Source organism: Panthera tigris, chromosome E1 (genome assembly GCF_018350195.1).
Source record: "Panthera tigris isolate Pti1 chromosome E1, P.tigris_Pti1_mat1.1, whole genome shotgun sequence".
NCBI lineage: Eukaryota > Metazoa > Chordata > Mammalia > Carnivora > Felidae > Panthera > Panthera tigris.
Genome location: NC_056673.1, coordinates 47,577,703 through 47,593,849, shown reverse-complemented (window position 1 = coordinate 47,593,849; position 16,147 = coordinate 47,577,703). Strand labels below are relative to the sequence as shown.

General features: G+C 57.5%; 1 protein-coding gene across 1 annotated transcript in view; it reads left to right on the top strand.

Annotated features, from left to right (window-relative positions):
- Positions 1-694: 694 nt before the first annotated feature.
- CACNG4 (calcium voltage-gated channel auxiliary subunit gamma 4) overlaps positions 695-16,147 on the top strand; it is a 56,487-nt gene continuing 41,034 nt past the window's right edge. The window contains exon 1 of the mRNA XM_042966913.1: positions 695-914. Coding sequence (XP_042822847.1) covers positions 695-914 — 220 coding nt within the window. The remainder of the gene's footprint in view (positions 915-16,147) is intronic.

Genomic DNA, 16,147 nt, shown 5'->3' with positions numbered 1-16,147 from the left:
CAAATGCAAGAGTCCCCAGGGCCATCTAAGGGGAAGGCTGGGTGTCCCGGGTTGAGTAAGCGAGGTGGCTGGCAACGCGGTTTCCCTTCCGTCCTCCCGGGGAACCCGTGCCTCGGCTTCCTTCGCTCTAATAATGTGAATGAACCCTGGGAGAGGAGGCGAGAGCGCGTGCGAGCGCGGAGAGGGGAGAGGAGTGGGGGAAGAGAAAATCCGGGCCTGGGGGGGAGGGGGCGGAGGGGGCGGAGAGGGGCACAGAGGGGAGGCAAACCCGGGCGGGGGGGGCCGAGGCGCGAGGGGCGGCGCCGAGAGGAGCGGGGCGCGGGCCCGGAGCGCGGCGGCGGCGGCGGGCGGCGGGCGGCGGGCGGCGGGCGGAGGCGCGGAGGGCGCGGGGCGGAGGCGCGGGCCGAGCCGGGAGGGCGGGCCGAGAGGGAGGAGCCCCCGGCCTCCGCCGCCAGCCCGCCCGGCGGCCCGCGCAGCCCTCACTCGCCGCCGCGCCTCGGAGTTTGAGCCCCGGCGGGGGCCCGAGCGCAGGCACGCCCGGGGCGCGGGGTCGGAGCGCGCAGCGCGGCGCCGCCCCCCGGCCCTCGGCCCCCCCCACCCCAGCCCGGGCGCCCCCGGAGCGGCGCGCGGAGGGAGGAGGGCGGGCGGGCGCGGCGGGCCGGGCCGGCGGGCGGCGGACTATGAGGCGCCCACCATGGTGCGATGCGACCGCGGGCTGCAGATGCTGCTGACCACGGCCGGAGCCTTCGCCGCCTTCTCGCTCATGGCCATCGCCATCGGCACCGACTACTGGCTCTACTCCAGCGCGCACATCTGCAACGGCACCAACCTGACCATGGACGACGGGCCCGCGCCCCGCCGCGCCCGCGGCGACCTCACCCACTCGGGGCTGTGGCGGGTGTGCTGCATCGAAGGTACGTCCGGCCCGGGCACCCACCCACCCCCCAACACACAGACACACACGCACACACACACGCGCGCACGCACACCCTGCCCGGGGTGCCGGCCGGGAAGGGGGTGGGCGCGGCACTCGCTCCGCGCGACACACAAAGGAGCCGGAGCGAACGGGCGGGTCCCCTCGCGGCCAGCTGTGCACCAGCTCGGGGTCCCTTCAACCGACCCCACAAACTCTCCACGCACACGCACACCCCCTCGCACGCAGGCACAATGAAACACGCCGAAACTCACACGCGCGCGCGTGCGGCCCGAGACCGGAGCGATCCCGAGGGGCCGCGCCGGAGCCCCCGGGGGAGGTGGAGGATGGCGTGGGGGCGGGAGGAGGCTGGGGTTGGGGGGAGCCGACCGGAGAGGAGGGGAGGAGGAGGGGGAGGGGTTGCTTGGCAACCGGTGTCTGTGCGATTGCTATGGGAACTGGCCATCCTGGGGCGGGGCCGGCCGGGGGCGGGGAGCGCCGGGGCCGCTCCACGCTAGCTCCAGGCCCGGGCCGAGAGGTAGGGGTGGAGGCTGGGCTCCGAGCGGCTCGGGGCGAACCGGGTCGCCGGATCTTGACGCCGCCGAGACCCTGCTCCTCCGCCTACTCTTCTACGGGGCCCCGACCCGCTCCTCCCTGCTCGGTGGGGAGGGGAGGGGTGCGTCACCGAGGCCCCCCGCCCCCCCCTCCGACTAGGGGAGCAAGCCCTCGGCCCTGGTCCCTCGGCAGGGAGGCTGCGGGAGACCTCGGCCGGACACTGGCGGGTGCAGGGGCTACCCGAGGACCGAGAACTGCCTGGGAGGGGCGTGGCCACCCCGTCGGGGCAAGAGAGGCGGGGCGCTGCGCCCCTAGATGCGCGAGGAGGCCGAGTAGAAGGTGTTCGAAGGTTGGAATGCCTCTGGGGGCCGGGATTGGGTGTCCCGGGACTGTGGGGACCGCTCCCTCCGCGGGAGGGGGCCCGGACGCCTCCAATGGCGAAATGCGCCCGACTTCTGCGCCTCCCACCCGCCCCGCTGCGGGACTGGAACTAACAGGTGGCTGTGGAGGGGCGGTCTGGTCCCAGCCAGGTTGTGGACGGGTCTGCCGCTCAGGCTTGGCTTTCAGATCGGAGAAGGAGTGGGGGAAGTTGGCGGAGCGTTCCTTTCAGATATCCTTGGACAGAGTTTCCTCGTTCTTTCTCTGTAACCTTTTCCCGTGCGTTAACTCCGCCCCTCGGTTATTCGGGGAGTTCTCCCACACACCTAGGCTGCCTTACTGCAGCTACAGCCCCTGCGGATAGTTCAGCGGGGTTGGATCTTGGTGGAGGTTGGTAGGGGAGATGGCCCTTTTCCTGGCCGCGTTTGGAGTCAGCTAAAAAGAGGCTTTGTAAAGCTGGGTCGGCTCGGCGAGGTTGAACTTGCTCCCTTTCCTTCCCCCTAGGCTGCACGCACAGGAATCCTGCCCACCTCCGCCCCCCACATCCTCTCCCAAGCGAGGCTGCCTTGCCCTTTGCAATTGGAGTTTAATGCCAGGGCTAAGTGGTATCTTGGAGGAGCGGGCATGTGCAGTCAATAGTTTGCCAAACACAGGCACACAAAGGATCGGTGGGCCCACGATCACACCTTCCTCTTTTCTTTTGAAAAACATCATTTTGGGTGTGCAGTTGTTCAGATCACGAACACCTACTCTTCTCATCTGGAGAATGTACCCACGTCACTACCTGCCACGGCACCTGAATTAGACACAGAACAGGGGCTGCAGAGCCCCCACGTTCTACCCCACAGGCTCTGCGTGGCGCAGTGAGCCATGTCACTGTCACCACCCAGATGCGCACGTGGACCCCAGGCCTTCCAGTCTCCCGGCGGAGACTGGAACTAACTCACTCCTCCTCGGTGGCAAGCCCGGCCTCTGCAGAGTGGCTGGGATGCCTCCTTTATTAATTCCTCATCCTCATTAGGATTGATGCTTCACTTAGCATCTTGCCAGCTGCCTGGAGCGTTTGCACTCAGTGTTCATCAAGAGAGCCCCAAGCTGATCTGGGCAGCTGGCTCCGCTGGCAGAGGGAGGGTGGGGAATTGCCATCTGGGGGACTTCACCGTAAGAACTGAGCTGCCTCTGTCCCCCCCCCTCCCCCAGCTCAGGGGTTCTGAGGGCCAAACCAGGCCACATCCAAAGGCTAGAACACCCTGGGACCAACCCAGGGCTAGGAGAGCAGGTTCAGGATTCCTTGTTGTGGCTGGCTTTATCGTGACAGTTCCTCGACCTGGGTGGAAGCCGCCAGCTTATCTCCTAAAAGCACAGTCACCTGACGTCTGCGATGCCTCCACCTGCCAGCCGGCCGGGGTCCAGGCAGCCCAGTAAGCCCAAGCCACTCCCCGGGGGTCTGGTCACCCCAGTGTTGGCTTTGTGTGTCAAATGCATGATTTCCACCTGTTCTCTAGCAAAGTACCCCAAAGCTGTACGTGGGGAAAACAATGCAAAGATCAAACCTCTGAGCTGAAACTGGAAATGTTGCAGCAGGCAGCCAGCAAAGCCCTGGTTGTGACCGTGGGACTCCGAAGCTCTTGCTGGCAACTCACAAACAGTGGATTCAGTTTCCCGGTCGTTTCCCATAAATGATGTTGCTGGGCCAGGAGAGCCCAGGCCTCTGTGTGTTTAAGGCATCCGTGCAGTCTGACAGCCTCAGCAGGGCCGACCTCGCCCCAGCCTCTCTCTGCTCCCCCAGAGCCGGGTCTCACTCCTCCGCCCGTCTATCGGACAAGTCAAAATACTCGAGAGTGCCGAGCCTGTGCATGTTACCACATGGCACGTTCACAACAGCCCTGAGAGGGTGCTGTCTTCAGCCCCATCTGCAGCCGAGGGTACAGAGGCTCAGAGAGGGCAAGGCACTTACCCAGAGGTACCCAGGTAGGAGGCTGCTGGGCTAGATTTGAGCCTTTGTCTCACAACAAAGCTCTTCCCACCATGTCATCCTGCCCTTTCCCAAACAGCTTCTGGGTTGCCATTAAAAATAGAACCAAGTACTTGACTACCCAGTGGAGCCTAGCTCTGAGGTTGGGCAGCCAGCAGCATGAAGGCATTCAGAAGAGAAAATGTACAAGTGATGCCCAAATTGTATAACATACTCTCCCTTCCTTTCCTTTCCTTTCCTTTCCTTTCCTTTCCTTTCCTTTCCTTTCCTTTCCTTTCCCTTCCCTTCCCTTCCCTTCCCTTCCCTTCCCTTCCCTTCCCTTCCCTTCCCTTCCTTTCCCTTCCCTCTTCTCCTCTCCCCTCCCCTTTCCTCCCCTCTTCCCCTCTCCTCTCCCCTTCCCTCCGTTTCTCTCCTCTTCTCTCTTGTCTATTTCTGTCTCTGTCTCTGTTTCTGTCTCTTTCTCTTCTTCCACCACATCCTGGACTAGCCCATCCTCGTCACAATCAGCCTCCTGCTCCCACCCTTCCCAAGACCCCACCTCATTCTTCCTCTGTGTCTTTGGCGACACTCAGCCCCAGGCTGGTGGACATAGGAAAGGAGTAATAAGTCTTTGCGGACTTTTCTGTCAAAAGTATCACCAAGCAGCATTTGTTCAAGCTCTCATGCGTGTTGCAATCAGGCAAGGTATAGAGTGGAAGCAAGAGTCATGGGGCACGTACTGTGTGCTGGGAACGAAAACCTCATGGAAACACGGGAGGGGAGGTGACTGGGCCCAGAGGGCAGCAGCGAATGTCAGCATGCCCAAGCCTCCGTGCCCCCTGTTAGCTCTGGGGTGTTCGCTGGGGCCGCTGGAGGCCAGGGTCCATGAGGGACCCAGACACTGCACTGCCATCAGGAGGACTCTGGGCCCAGAATAACTGGTCCTGGCAAAATTCAGCCTCAGCCCCGCCCCTCCCCTCCCCTCCCAAGCTCCCCAGAGATGAAGCTGCCCCCCCACCCCAGACACGCACAGCTCTGTCAGAGCCTGAAGGTGGCAGCCTTGACACCAGGCTGACCCCCGTGCCTGCTTTGTGCCAGCTCTGTCCTGGGCACTGGCTGGGGAGAAGGTGCAGAGAGATTCTCGACCTTCTCCACCCTGAGGGCGAGAGTCCTATGTCCCAGTAATGTCCACCTCCCTCACCTGGGCAGCATCTCTCACACCAGTGTACCCAGACTGAATTCACAACAGGGCACACAGAGAAAAAGAAACCATGAGTACTGCGCCCTGGGGCCAGGGGAGAGATGGGACAGCCGTAGGGGACTACCCGGGGACTCCTGCCTGCCGAGGCCCCGCCCAGTCCCCGCCCACTTGCCCAGCGGCCTGGGGGCGGGGCTTCCTCCTCCAGGGCCCTTGGAACCCTTTCAAGGCAGGTGCTGGCCTTAAACCCCCAACATAGGACCCTTCAGAGAGCTTTTGATTCAAATAACACCCTTTCCACACCCACTGCGCTCCAGGCCCCAGCCTGGGAACTTTTCCTGTGTTTGCTTTCATTTTCTCTTGCGATAACTCACAGGCAGCCTGTCCAGTGAGGCCCAGGCAAGTGAGAGCAGCCAGAACAGGCCTTCCCCAGCTAGTCCCCTCTCCCCAGGGCTCCCCTTTGCCCTCCGGTGTTGATAATAACAGCCATCCCTTAGGGCTGACCTTTGGGCAGGACTGCATTAGTTCCTGTAATGGTCAACGCTTCGAGGTGAATATTATCTGCCTTTCATAGATGGAGGTTATGAGGCTTAAGATGGTCACAGCTCTTGAGGATCACAGAATGTCTTCTGTCTGGATCACCTTGGAGGCCGGACTGATGAGCCTGGCTTTCCACCAACCAGAGGATGTCCTTTGTTTGAACCACACAGATTTGGGAAGGGGCAAGTAAGGGGCTGTCTTAGCTCAGGCTGCCAGAGCAAAATGCGATGAACCCAGTGACTTGAGCAACATTTATTTCTTACAGTTCTGGAGGCTAGACGCCCAAGATCAAGGTGCCAGCCGGTTTGGTCCCCGGTCAGCGCCGGCTTCCAGGATTGCAGGTGGTCCCCTAGTTTACTCTGCCCTCAGGTCAGAGTGCTAGCTCTTGGGTCTCTCCTAATAAGGGTGCTAAATCCCATCATGAGGATCCCACCCTCAAGACCTCAGCTAAACCTAGTTACTCACCGCCAAAGCCCCACCTCCAAATCCCACAGGGGCAGGGGCAGGGGGCGGGGGGTGGGGGGTTAGAGCCTCAACATATGAATGTGGAGGGGAACATCAGCATTCCTGTCCCTGCTCCCTAACAGGTGCTCACTCTCTAGTCATACAGGCAGGAGTCCTGGCAGTCCTTCTCTTGTCTACCTTCCCTTAATGCTCTGCTTTGTTCTTTCACTGCTTCCTCTCTTCTTGTAAGAGAAAACCATATCCTTTTAACTAGATCCAGCTGACCTAGCGAGACGACTTTGGGGATCTTGGTGGTCTGATTCAATGGCCTCACCACAGAGCCAGCTTCGGAGAACCCCCATGTGAGGGGCTTCAGCAAGGCTCAGTAGGAAACCAGCAAGGCTTTAAAATAAGTCTCCTGGGGCGCCTGGGTGGCTCCATTCATTGATGCATTCATTCATTCATCCATTCATTTATTCCTTTGGTCCACACGTGCTCACTGAACACCCGCTCCGTGTCAGATGTGTGAGGCTCTTGGTCACAGCCGCAGACGGGGTAGACTCAGTCTCTGCTCTCCTGGAGCCAGCATTCCCATGAAGCTGACACTTTCGGGTACTAGTGAGGGTTAGGACGGAAACAGAGTGAGGGTGTGCTGGGAGAGGCTGGGGAGGGCTGCGGTCAGTCAAGGGGACAGGAAAGAGCTGTTGGAGGACTGCAGGGAGACCTTCCAGGGAGAGGAAAAGGCAAGCTGAGGCCCTGAGGCAGGAGACGCTGGGCAAGGCTCCATCACCGTGTGAGGGTATGGGGGTGTGGGGGCTCAGGAGAGGCTTCGAGATCAGGACTAGGATCAGTGCTCTGGGGAGTTTCGGGGAGGACAGTAAAGTGATCTGATTTATGATTTTAGAAGATCCTCCGGCTGCACGTGGAAAGTGGAGATTCTGGAAGGCAGGGGAGGCCACCAGGAGACCGGTCTGGTCATGGTTGCGGAGAACCAGACTGGCGGCCTGGGGGCAAGTGGCTGCGGCAGAGGTGGGGACAAGTGGAGAGAATGATGGGGAGGAGGAGGTGAGGAATCCAGGATGCCGCCTGGATCTGGGGCCACGGCAGCTGTGGGACAGTGGTGCTGTGTCCGGAGGAAAGAGCAGGGTCGAGAAGGGAAACCGAGCATGTACCCCTAGGGGTTCCACATCTGGCAGTGGCCAGCAGCATGCCCACCTCCAAAAGGCATGCTGGAAAGGACCGAGGAGAGTAACTCAGGAGGACCACCATGAGTCATCACAGCCCCGAGGGTTCGGGCTCGGGTTCATCATCAGCTCCCCCTCACCACGGGGGCAGGGTTTCTCAACCTCAGTACCCCGACATTTTGGGCTGGATCATTCTCTGTTGTGGGGGCCGTCCTGCGTGGTGCAGGATGTTTAACAACCTCTCTGGCTTCTGCCTACTAGAAGTACCCCCACCCCCTCCGCTCGCCACCAAGCTGTGACAACCACAAATACTTCCAGACGCTGCCGGATGTCCCCTGGGCATGTGTGGGGAGGGGGTGGGGAGGGGGAAGCAAAATCAACCCCCTGCAGAGAACCACTGCTCTAAGGGAAGCGTCATTTCGGAGGGGGGAAGGGAGAGACCCAGTTCCCGGCAGGCAGCCGGTAGGAGTTCCACCTGTTTCTCTTTTCTTCGAGAAAACAAATGTGGAGGGAGCCTAACCCTCCTGGTAGGGGGAGCTGGCCTCTGCCTACGTGATGCCCACTTCCCTTCTCTTCCTAAGATAAGTAGCTGCAGGTGACCCACCTTACCTTGCCTGTGACACCCCAGCATGTGTCCACACTGGGGATGGGAACTGCTCAGGTGCCCTGATCCTCGCACGCTGGAAGCAAAGACGCAAAGGAAACTCGAGGCGGGAGAGGCAAAGTGACTCACCCAAGGTCACACGGCTGGCTCGTTCGTTCGTAACAGCCCCCGGAGCAGGAGAGGGTGTGGGGGCGGCCTGGTTAGGGCTTCGTTGGCACAGCTCACCGGCTCCGTCACAGTTAACCCACAAACACACACTCCAATAAAGACGCCTGTGCACGGGCCAAATCCCCGGGAACAGCTTCACCAAGAGAACAGACTGGCCCTAACCCCAGGGCCAGGCCCAGGCCCCCCGCAATTCTTGTGTTTCACCCCCGTGGCGCTCCGGGAGGCGCTGCGAGAGAACATCTCTCCTGAGCTGCAAGTCAGGACATGATGCCAGATGAGAGACGTTCTTTTCCTCACGCATCAATTTCTCCGTATGAAAAACTTTTCAAAGCTGTGAAAATGACATCACGTGATTCTCCCCTGGTTAGTTCTTCTTCCTCCAACCAAAAAACAGAGCAAGGAAGAAAGGGACAAGATTTAAAAAGAAAAGAAAAGAAAAGAAAAAGCAAAGTAGGTGAGGCACTAGGACAGAAGTAGAAACAAGAGCAGGAAAATAAGGTGATGGTTGAGTCCGATTGAGCACACAAAGTGCCTGCTGCAAAGGCCGGCCGTGTTGCTGGACATGGGCCACATGCTTGTCTCTGAACTTCCTGGGGCCGGGACAGAGAGGAGAGCGTGACCAACTGTAAGGTGCCAGTGTGCACATAATAGAGGAAATCACTGCTGAAGGGAAGCCAGATCGTCTCTGTTACAGAGCCCTGGGAGAAATGTATTCGATGTGTCCTTCCTTCTATTGCATCCTAATAGACTCTGTTGAAAAGGCAGCGTGGGGTAGAGGCAGGAGGCCAGGTTTTGGGGAGAGAAGACTTGAGTTCAAATCCCAGCTTTCCCAGGTGGCTGTGCAGCTTTGGGCAGGTTACTTAACCTCTCTGAGTCGTTCATGTGTCTGGAAAATAAGATAATGAGACAGCAGATGTGAAAGTAGCCAGTGCACACGTACGGAGTAGGTGCTCCCCAAATACGATGCTCGTCAGGACAGCCCTGGGGAGACTCGGGGCCTGCCCCTGGCCTCTGTATTCCACCAGGTTCCTGAGTGTAGGCCAGGAGCCAGATGAATGTAGCTGCCAACCTCCAGTAGGGGGCTGTGAGGAGGCCTGAAGGTCATCCTTCACCTGGTAGCTATATCTCTCGCTGGATGCTAGCCATCCCTGCCCCTTTGCATTTCGAGGGCACCCCACAGTGTCAGGACAGGGCTGGGGTCCAGACGACCCTCTGAGGGAAGCTCCAGGGTTTCTGCAAAGTAGACAGCACCTCCCCTGCATGACCCCGACTGAAAGACGGCAGACTGTGACTCCATACTTGGCCTCAAGTGGCCTTGGCATCAGGCCTCCTCCTGCCCTCCTGCTTCCCTGGGGCCGGGATGGGGCCTGGGAGCTGCCCTGCTGGGGTCCTGGGTCAAAAGAATCCTCTGATAGCTTCTGCTACCCTAAACATCAGGATCTCTCTGTCACCCCACTACTCTCCCCCACCCCCGACTTCTGTCCATCCTTCAAGCCAGCCTCCCCCAAGAAGCAAGCCCCAGCTCCCTCCTTGGGCTCTTTGAGCACGTATGCCCCCAGCCGCAGAGTTTGTGCACCGGCTCGTAAAGCTTCGGATTTTATAACTTGTTTTTCAATGTTTGTTTATTTCTGAGAGAGAGAGGGTGCAAGCTGGGGAGGAGCAGAGAGAGAGAGAGAGAGAGAGAGAGAGGCAGAGGATCCTAAGCAGTCTCTGCACGGTCAGCGCAGAGCCTGATGCAGGGCTCGAACCCACGAACCGTGAGATCATGACCTGAGCCGAAGTCAAACGCCCACCAACTGAGCCACCCAGGCGCCCCAGGCTTTGGATTTTAACTGAAGCCGCCCTCCCCCCTCCCCCACCTCGAAGGATTGCCGACCTGAAGCGAGGCCTGTCACACAACATCCACCCTCCTGTGCCTCTCACCACGCAGAGCCTACAGACGTAGAGGTACTCCAGAGTGCTCTCCAGGTGTCCCTCCTCCTCCCAGGCCACTGTCCCGTCTCTGAGAGTGTGGAGTGGGCGTCGGGCATCTCTTGACTCAAGCCCAGCTCAGAGCCTGGGAGAAAACCGATTAACTACAGCTGCTCGGCCTCCCTGGCTCACCTGCCATCGTTCTTGCTCTCTGTCACCTCCTCGCCCCCCGGGGAGAGACGCAGGGCTGGACGCCCATCCATCTCACCCTTCGGGCCCCCATTAGGCCACACGGAAGTGGCAGCATCGGACGGCCAGCCCGAAGTCGCACGGACCCGGGTTTGAGCCCAGCCTCTGCCACTTGTCAGACAACCTCTAAACTAGAGTTCCTTCATGGTAAGACAGGGGCGTGGGCATATTAGCCCCTGGGATCGTTGCAAAGATCGCATGGGAAATCTTCCCAAGGGTTATGTGCAGAATTACCTTCAAGGTGCCTGGCATCTTGTAGATATTCAAGGCGGGATGGCCTTCTCCCTATCCCCATGCGTCCCGGACTTTGGAGATGTTCCCAGAAGAAAAAAGTTTGCAGCCGATTTGAGCGAGGCCCCGGGTCCGCTCAGCGGCCCCCAGGGTCTGGGAGTAGGAGACGCTGGGCCTCCCCGGGGTTGTTCGGGCCAGTGGAGAGCACGGCGTGGTGCCATCATCTCGCAGAGGCAGAACCGCTCCGAGGGGCTGCTGTGGACCATGAAATCGGAACCGGGGGGATCTCGATTAGGAGTCGACATAGGGTCTGCCGTCAAGGTGGTGCCCGTGGCGAGGATAGCAGCCTCCCAGGCCGAGCGTCCCCCCTTCCCACCTCCTGGCAGGCAATGGGGCCACGGCCGTGAACTCCAGGGTGGCGGGATCCGGGCTGTGATGCAGGAGGACAGGCTGCTGGGCTGTGGGAACACTGGAATGAGAGTCAGGAGACCCGTGGCCTGATCCCAGCTCTGTCACTGATCATCTGAGCCGTCTTCTGCTTGTCCCTTAACCTCCTAGAGCCTCACATCTGCTTGTCTGGCAAATGGGCAAACGATACCTATCCTTCCCTCCATCTTTTCTGCCTCCCCTTCCCTCCCTTCTTTCTCCTCCTTCCCTCTTGCCTGCCTCATCCCTCTGTCTGTTCCCCTCCCTCCCAGGGTCATGTGAAGAAGAGACTTGGGAAGGTGCTGTTAAGACACAGTGGCGGTTCCCACAGAGGCACTGCAGAGGGGACAGGACTTCAGGCAGCCTTTCGTGGAAACATTATTGGCTTGGCCTCTTTTCACCCTGACAACCTTGGCCAGGAGCCACATGCAGGTGGCTGCTCACGTGTCAGATGTGCTCCTGGTGGCCAGTGCGGTCTCTCCACGACTCCTCTCCCACCCTCTCGGTGCTTAGCCTGCTTTGGATTCTGGGTCTCCCTCTCTCTCTCTGCCCCGCCCCCGCTCATGTTCTGTCTCTGTCTCAAAAATAAAATAAACATTAAAAAAATTAAAATCTGTAATCAGAGGACATCCTTCCCCAGCTTGCCACCTTTCAACAGGCCCGCATCCCACTTGTGGTCGAGTCATGCTTATTCCCTGATGTCCGAACCCTGCAGATACGGCCCCACTGGCCTCTCTGACAGCCCCCATCGGGAGCCTCACTGTCCAGAAGAAAAGAGTGAAGGAAGGTGATATCTCGACCAAGTCCACGTGATGGTTAATAGGACGGGGGCTGGCGAAGGTGGTCAAAGAGACGTGCATCCGAATCCTGCTCTACCCTGCATTCCCTGCGGCCTTGGGCAAATTCCCTAGCTTCTCGGAGCCTCAGTTTCCTCATCTGTAAAATGGGATACAATGATAGACACCCGCCCCAGGCAGTGGAGCCATTCCCCGAGACACAGAACCGAAGTGGAGGAGCCTAGGGGGACTGGAGACAGGAGAGCTGGACACGGAAGGACTGAGTGCACAGGGTGGGGGACCACCCCACTCTGCAGGGATGAGGCGGGGTGGGCCCGGAGACACAGATGTGGAAATCATCTGCTGGGTGGATGAAAACAGTTCCCCCTTGTGATGAGATGTCAGGCTGTCAGTGTTGAACCTCGGTGCCTTCGGTTCCCCCACGGGACCCATGGCACTGCGACATTTGTATTTTCTGAACCCAAACTCGATAAAAAGCAGGCAACAGGTTTTCTGTTGTTGTCGAGGCTGTAAGAGGTAACACAGGAGGTGTTACGGAGGTCCTGAAATTTCGGCACTCCTTGCTTGTTTGAGGAGTTGGTGGGGCAGGGGGGAGATCCAGACCGTTTAAAATCAAGACTGTCCTAGAAAAATCCAGACCCCAGTAACAGGTCATGTGCAACGGATGTAAAATGACTGTTGTCACCAGGGTTGTATTCGAGGGCTGGGGACTTGGGGACTCGGAGCTCGTCTGTGTGTTCAGAGCTCTGCTGACACCCTCCTTGAATTCTTGATCACTCTTGAACAAGAGGGTCTGCATTTGTCGTTTTGCACCGGACCCCATACATGACACAGCCTCTCCTGAGTGTCCTTCTGCCCTGAGAAGAGGCTTTGATGAGAAAAACAGGACAGGGAAGCTGGTGCTGGAGGGTCCTGGGGTTGCACTGAAATTGGCGGCTGGGGTGGGGAGCGGAGGTGGGTGCTGGAACCAGACCTCACCTGTTTCTTGTCTTTTTTTCTTCCAAGGGCCACCCCCAATGCTACTCAAAGCCAGGGGCTGCCTTAGAGGGCAGTATTCCTTAAAACTCCGTCACTGTTAAGCATTTATGGGGCATATGCTGAGTGCCTGGCTTCGTGCTCGCACTGTGGGTACAGAAAGCCCTTGGGGAATTTACCCTCTGGTTCCGGGGAACCCCACAGGAGGCAAGAGGGCAGCATCATACAGGGCAGGGTGTGGGGAGCATCAGACCACACCTGGCTGTGGGGTCCTCCTCCTGGGGACTCTAACCAGACCTGTCTCATGAGGTCATCAGGAGGATCCAGAGGGGAAAATACACGCGGGGTTCCACACACATCTGCTTCACAATGGACTTGAAATACCCAGCAGCTGTTATAAGCGGCCTCTTGGAGAGGAAGGAGGGCATGGGGGCGGGGCAGAGGGTTCAAATCCCGGGGTGAGTGGGGTTTGAAGCCAGGCTCCGCCTCCTGCTAACTGTGGGGCCACCAGCTGGTCATTTCACAGTGTCTGTGAGCCTCAGTTGCTTTCTCTGCAAAATGGGGTGTTAGCAACACCTTCCGTGCAGATTTGCACACAGGAGCCGGGATGAGCCAGGAATAAAGTGTGCAATGCCTGGTAGTGATTGGCGTTTACTAACCCAGGGAATGCCCTGCACGTGGAGGCAACGGGAAGGGGTCCCCCACCCCCACCAGCACCCGTGAGGATGGGTCTCAGAGGAAGAGAGTCTTTGCCGAGCCCCCACCCCAAAGCACAAGCAGGGAGAAGAACAGGGATCCCTGAAGATTCCTCGGGGACATCTCAGGACACCCAGGCTCCCTTCCAGGGGCCAGACAGTCCGGCCAAGGCCGTGTCACCAGCTCATCTTTGCCACGCGATGGGGGGAGGCCGCCCCGCGCTCGCTTCCGGCCCTCGCTCTGAAAAGCCCCGATAACAAGCGCACATTGACGGCCGGGTTCCCCTGGGCGAGCGTGCTGTTCGCGGCTCGCATCTGAGCCCTCGCCCGAGACATTTTCTCGCTTCAGCAATTTGGCATGTCATACAAAGGGGCTCTGATTTTTCCTGATGTCCAACTCCTCTTGCATGAAAAATAGCTTTTGTTGTCTTTCTGCCCACGGATTCCTGCGTGTGAGGCAAGGCCAGATGCCTGGTGGGCGAAGAGTCCCGTTTGCTTAACCGCATGCAGGGTCTCTGTCCTTCCACCTCGGCGGCCCCTTGTGGCCCGTGGCCCTGAGGTTCGGTCCCTCCGGGAGGTGTGCGTCCTGGCCCCTGGCCTGTCCTCCGCCTTCACATGGATCAGTTCCTCTTCCTACTTGGTGGCTGTGTCCCGAGGGTCCCTGTTTGGGTTGCAGCCACTCCCACTGTCCCCACAATCACCACACCCACCCGGCCAACCTGTGGGTCCCCTTCTCTGAGCATCCCACCAGTCCCAAGCTTTTTGTTCTTCCTAGCCCCCAACCTTCCCTCCCTCCTTCTCCCTCCTCCCACCTCTCTCCCTCCCTCCCTCCCTTGCTTTCTGCCTTGTATTTCTATTTCTTCCCCTTTCCCTTTGCAGGGTGCCATTTTTTCCCCCACATTTATTTATTTTTGACAGAGAGAAAGAGCATGAGTGGGGCAGGGGCAAAGAGAGAGGGAGACACAGAATCCGAAGCAAGCTCCAGGCTCTGAGCTGTCAGCACAGAGCTCTATGCGGGGCTCCAACCCACAACCCACAAACTCATGACCTGAGCTGAAGTCAGAGGCTTAACGGACTGAGCCACCCAGGTGCCCCAAGAGTGTGCCATATTTAAAGCACACGAACTCTCTCCTACTTTCTGTTCAAGGCAGGCTTTTGAAAGTTCTTGAGGCATTTAGTAGATAAAAATGTATTATCTCAAGTCTGTGATTTGGGGGAGGTTTATTAAACATGGGGAGAATTCTATTAAGTAGCAAATTGAGTGAGTCAAAAACCCATAGATGTGGAACCTGGAAAGGTCATCTGGTACAATAGATGTGAGTAGGGCTCGGTTTATTCTAGGAGGCCAGAAAAAAGATATTGGAAGGAAATTCACCAGTATGTTAAAGTAGTGGTCGTGGGAACTAGGCGTGATTTCTTCTGCCTCCTTCTATCTTTTTCAGATTTTCTGTTATGTTGCAGGGGGTGGAGGGGAACATAGAAACCTGATATTTAAATTTAAAAAGCACCGGGTCCAGTCTCCAGCCCTCAGACAGATGAATGGGTACGTGGGTTCATTCAGCATTGATGGTATTTGTTCTCTTTATTCTTCAACTCATCCAGACACACACTCCCCGGCATCATGCCCAGTCACCTTTTGTCAGTGTTTTATTACAGGCCACCCCTGACTACTAACCAAATTGATTCCTGGACGAAAGCCTCTGTGAGCTGTCCATAGTTGAGATTTTGTTTCCCACAAGCACAATTTACGCACTCGCTTTCCATCCCTAGAAATCCACCTCATACCATAAAAGTACCCGAACTGACCCCAAAAGTGAGCGAAAAGAAAATAAAACCCAGATATATGCTTTGACAAACTTTTATCACATATGTAAAACTAAATACTTCATATAAAAAGCTGTGTCATGCAATGTTCCTTTGGGAGAATTTTTCTGCCTGAGTCAGGCTGGCTAAGGTTTTAAAAATCTGAATCCAGTGACATTTGAACAGAATTTTCTTTTTTCTTTTCTTTTCTTTTCTTTTCTTTTCTTTTCTCTTCTCTTCTCTTCTCTTCTCTTCTCTTCTCTTCTCTTCTCCTCTTCTCTTCTCCTTTCCTTTCCTTTCCTTTCCTTTCCTTTCCTTTCCTTTCCTTTCTTTTCTTTTCTCCCCTCCCCTCTCCTCCCTTCCCTCCTCTCCCCTTCTCTTCCCTTTTCCGAAAAATCCCCCTATGGCAAGTTTAGACATGCTTCATTGCACCAAGAAGTCCTCAAAATGCTTTAAAATAAAGGGTTCTTCTGTCTCAAATATTTTCCACTGCCAATTCCGTTCGTGTAAATTCTTTAGAAAAAGTCTTTGCGCGGCAAATACTGGAGGAAAGGCGATTCCCACTGTGACCTGCACACTACCACCTTGCTCTTTGGGGCAGTGAGTCAGTTGGCCCTTCAAATGCCAGGCGATGCCTGTCAGTGCCCAGGGGTCCCTGCGGCCAGATGCTCATCAGTGCTGTCTTTAGCCGTTGGCAGCGGCTTAGCTAAGATCGCGGTGCAAGATGATGCCCAGAGGCAAACATGAGGTCCCAAGCCCAGCGGCCCAAGGCTGAGATGCCCAGTCTTAGACGAAACGATTATTCCTTGATCCTCATCAAAATCGCTGCGCCTCTGATAGTGATGTTTGTTCCTTCTCGCGCAGTCTTTCCTGGAGCTGAAAACAAAGCCCTCGTCTTCTGCCCTTAAAAGTCCTTCATGCTCTTGGAAGCGGTGTTTATGTCCACCCTCAATCCTCCCATCTCTGAAGGATCGGGAAGGAAATTCACCTGGTTCTGTTTGTTTGTTTGTTTTCTTTGTGGTTAAACCTGGTTGTTTTCTCTAGACCGTTTCTGGCTTTCAGTCAACAAGCCTTCCTGGCATGGCTCCTGGTACAGAGCGCTCTGGGAGGGGCTGGGGTCCA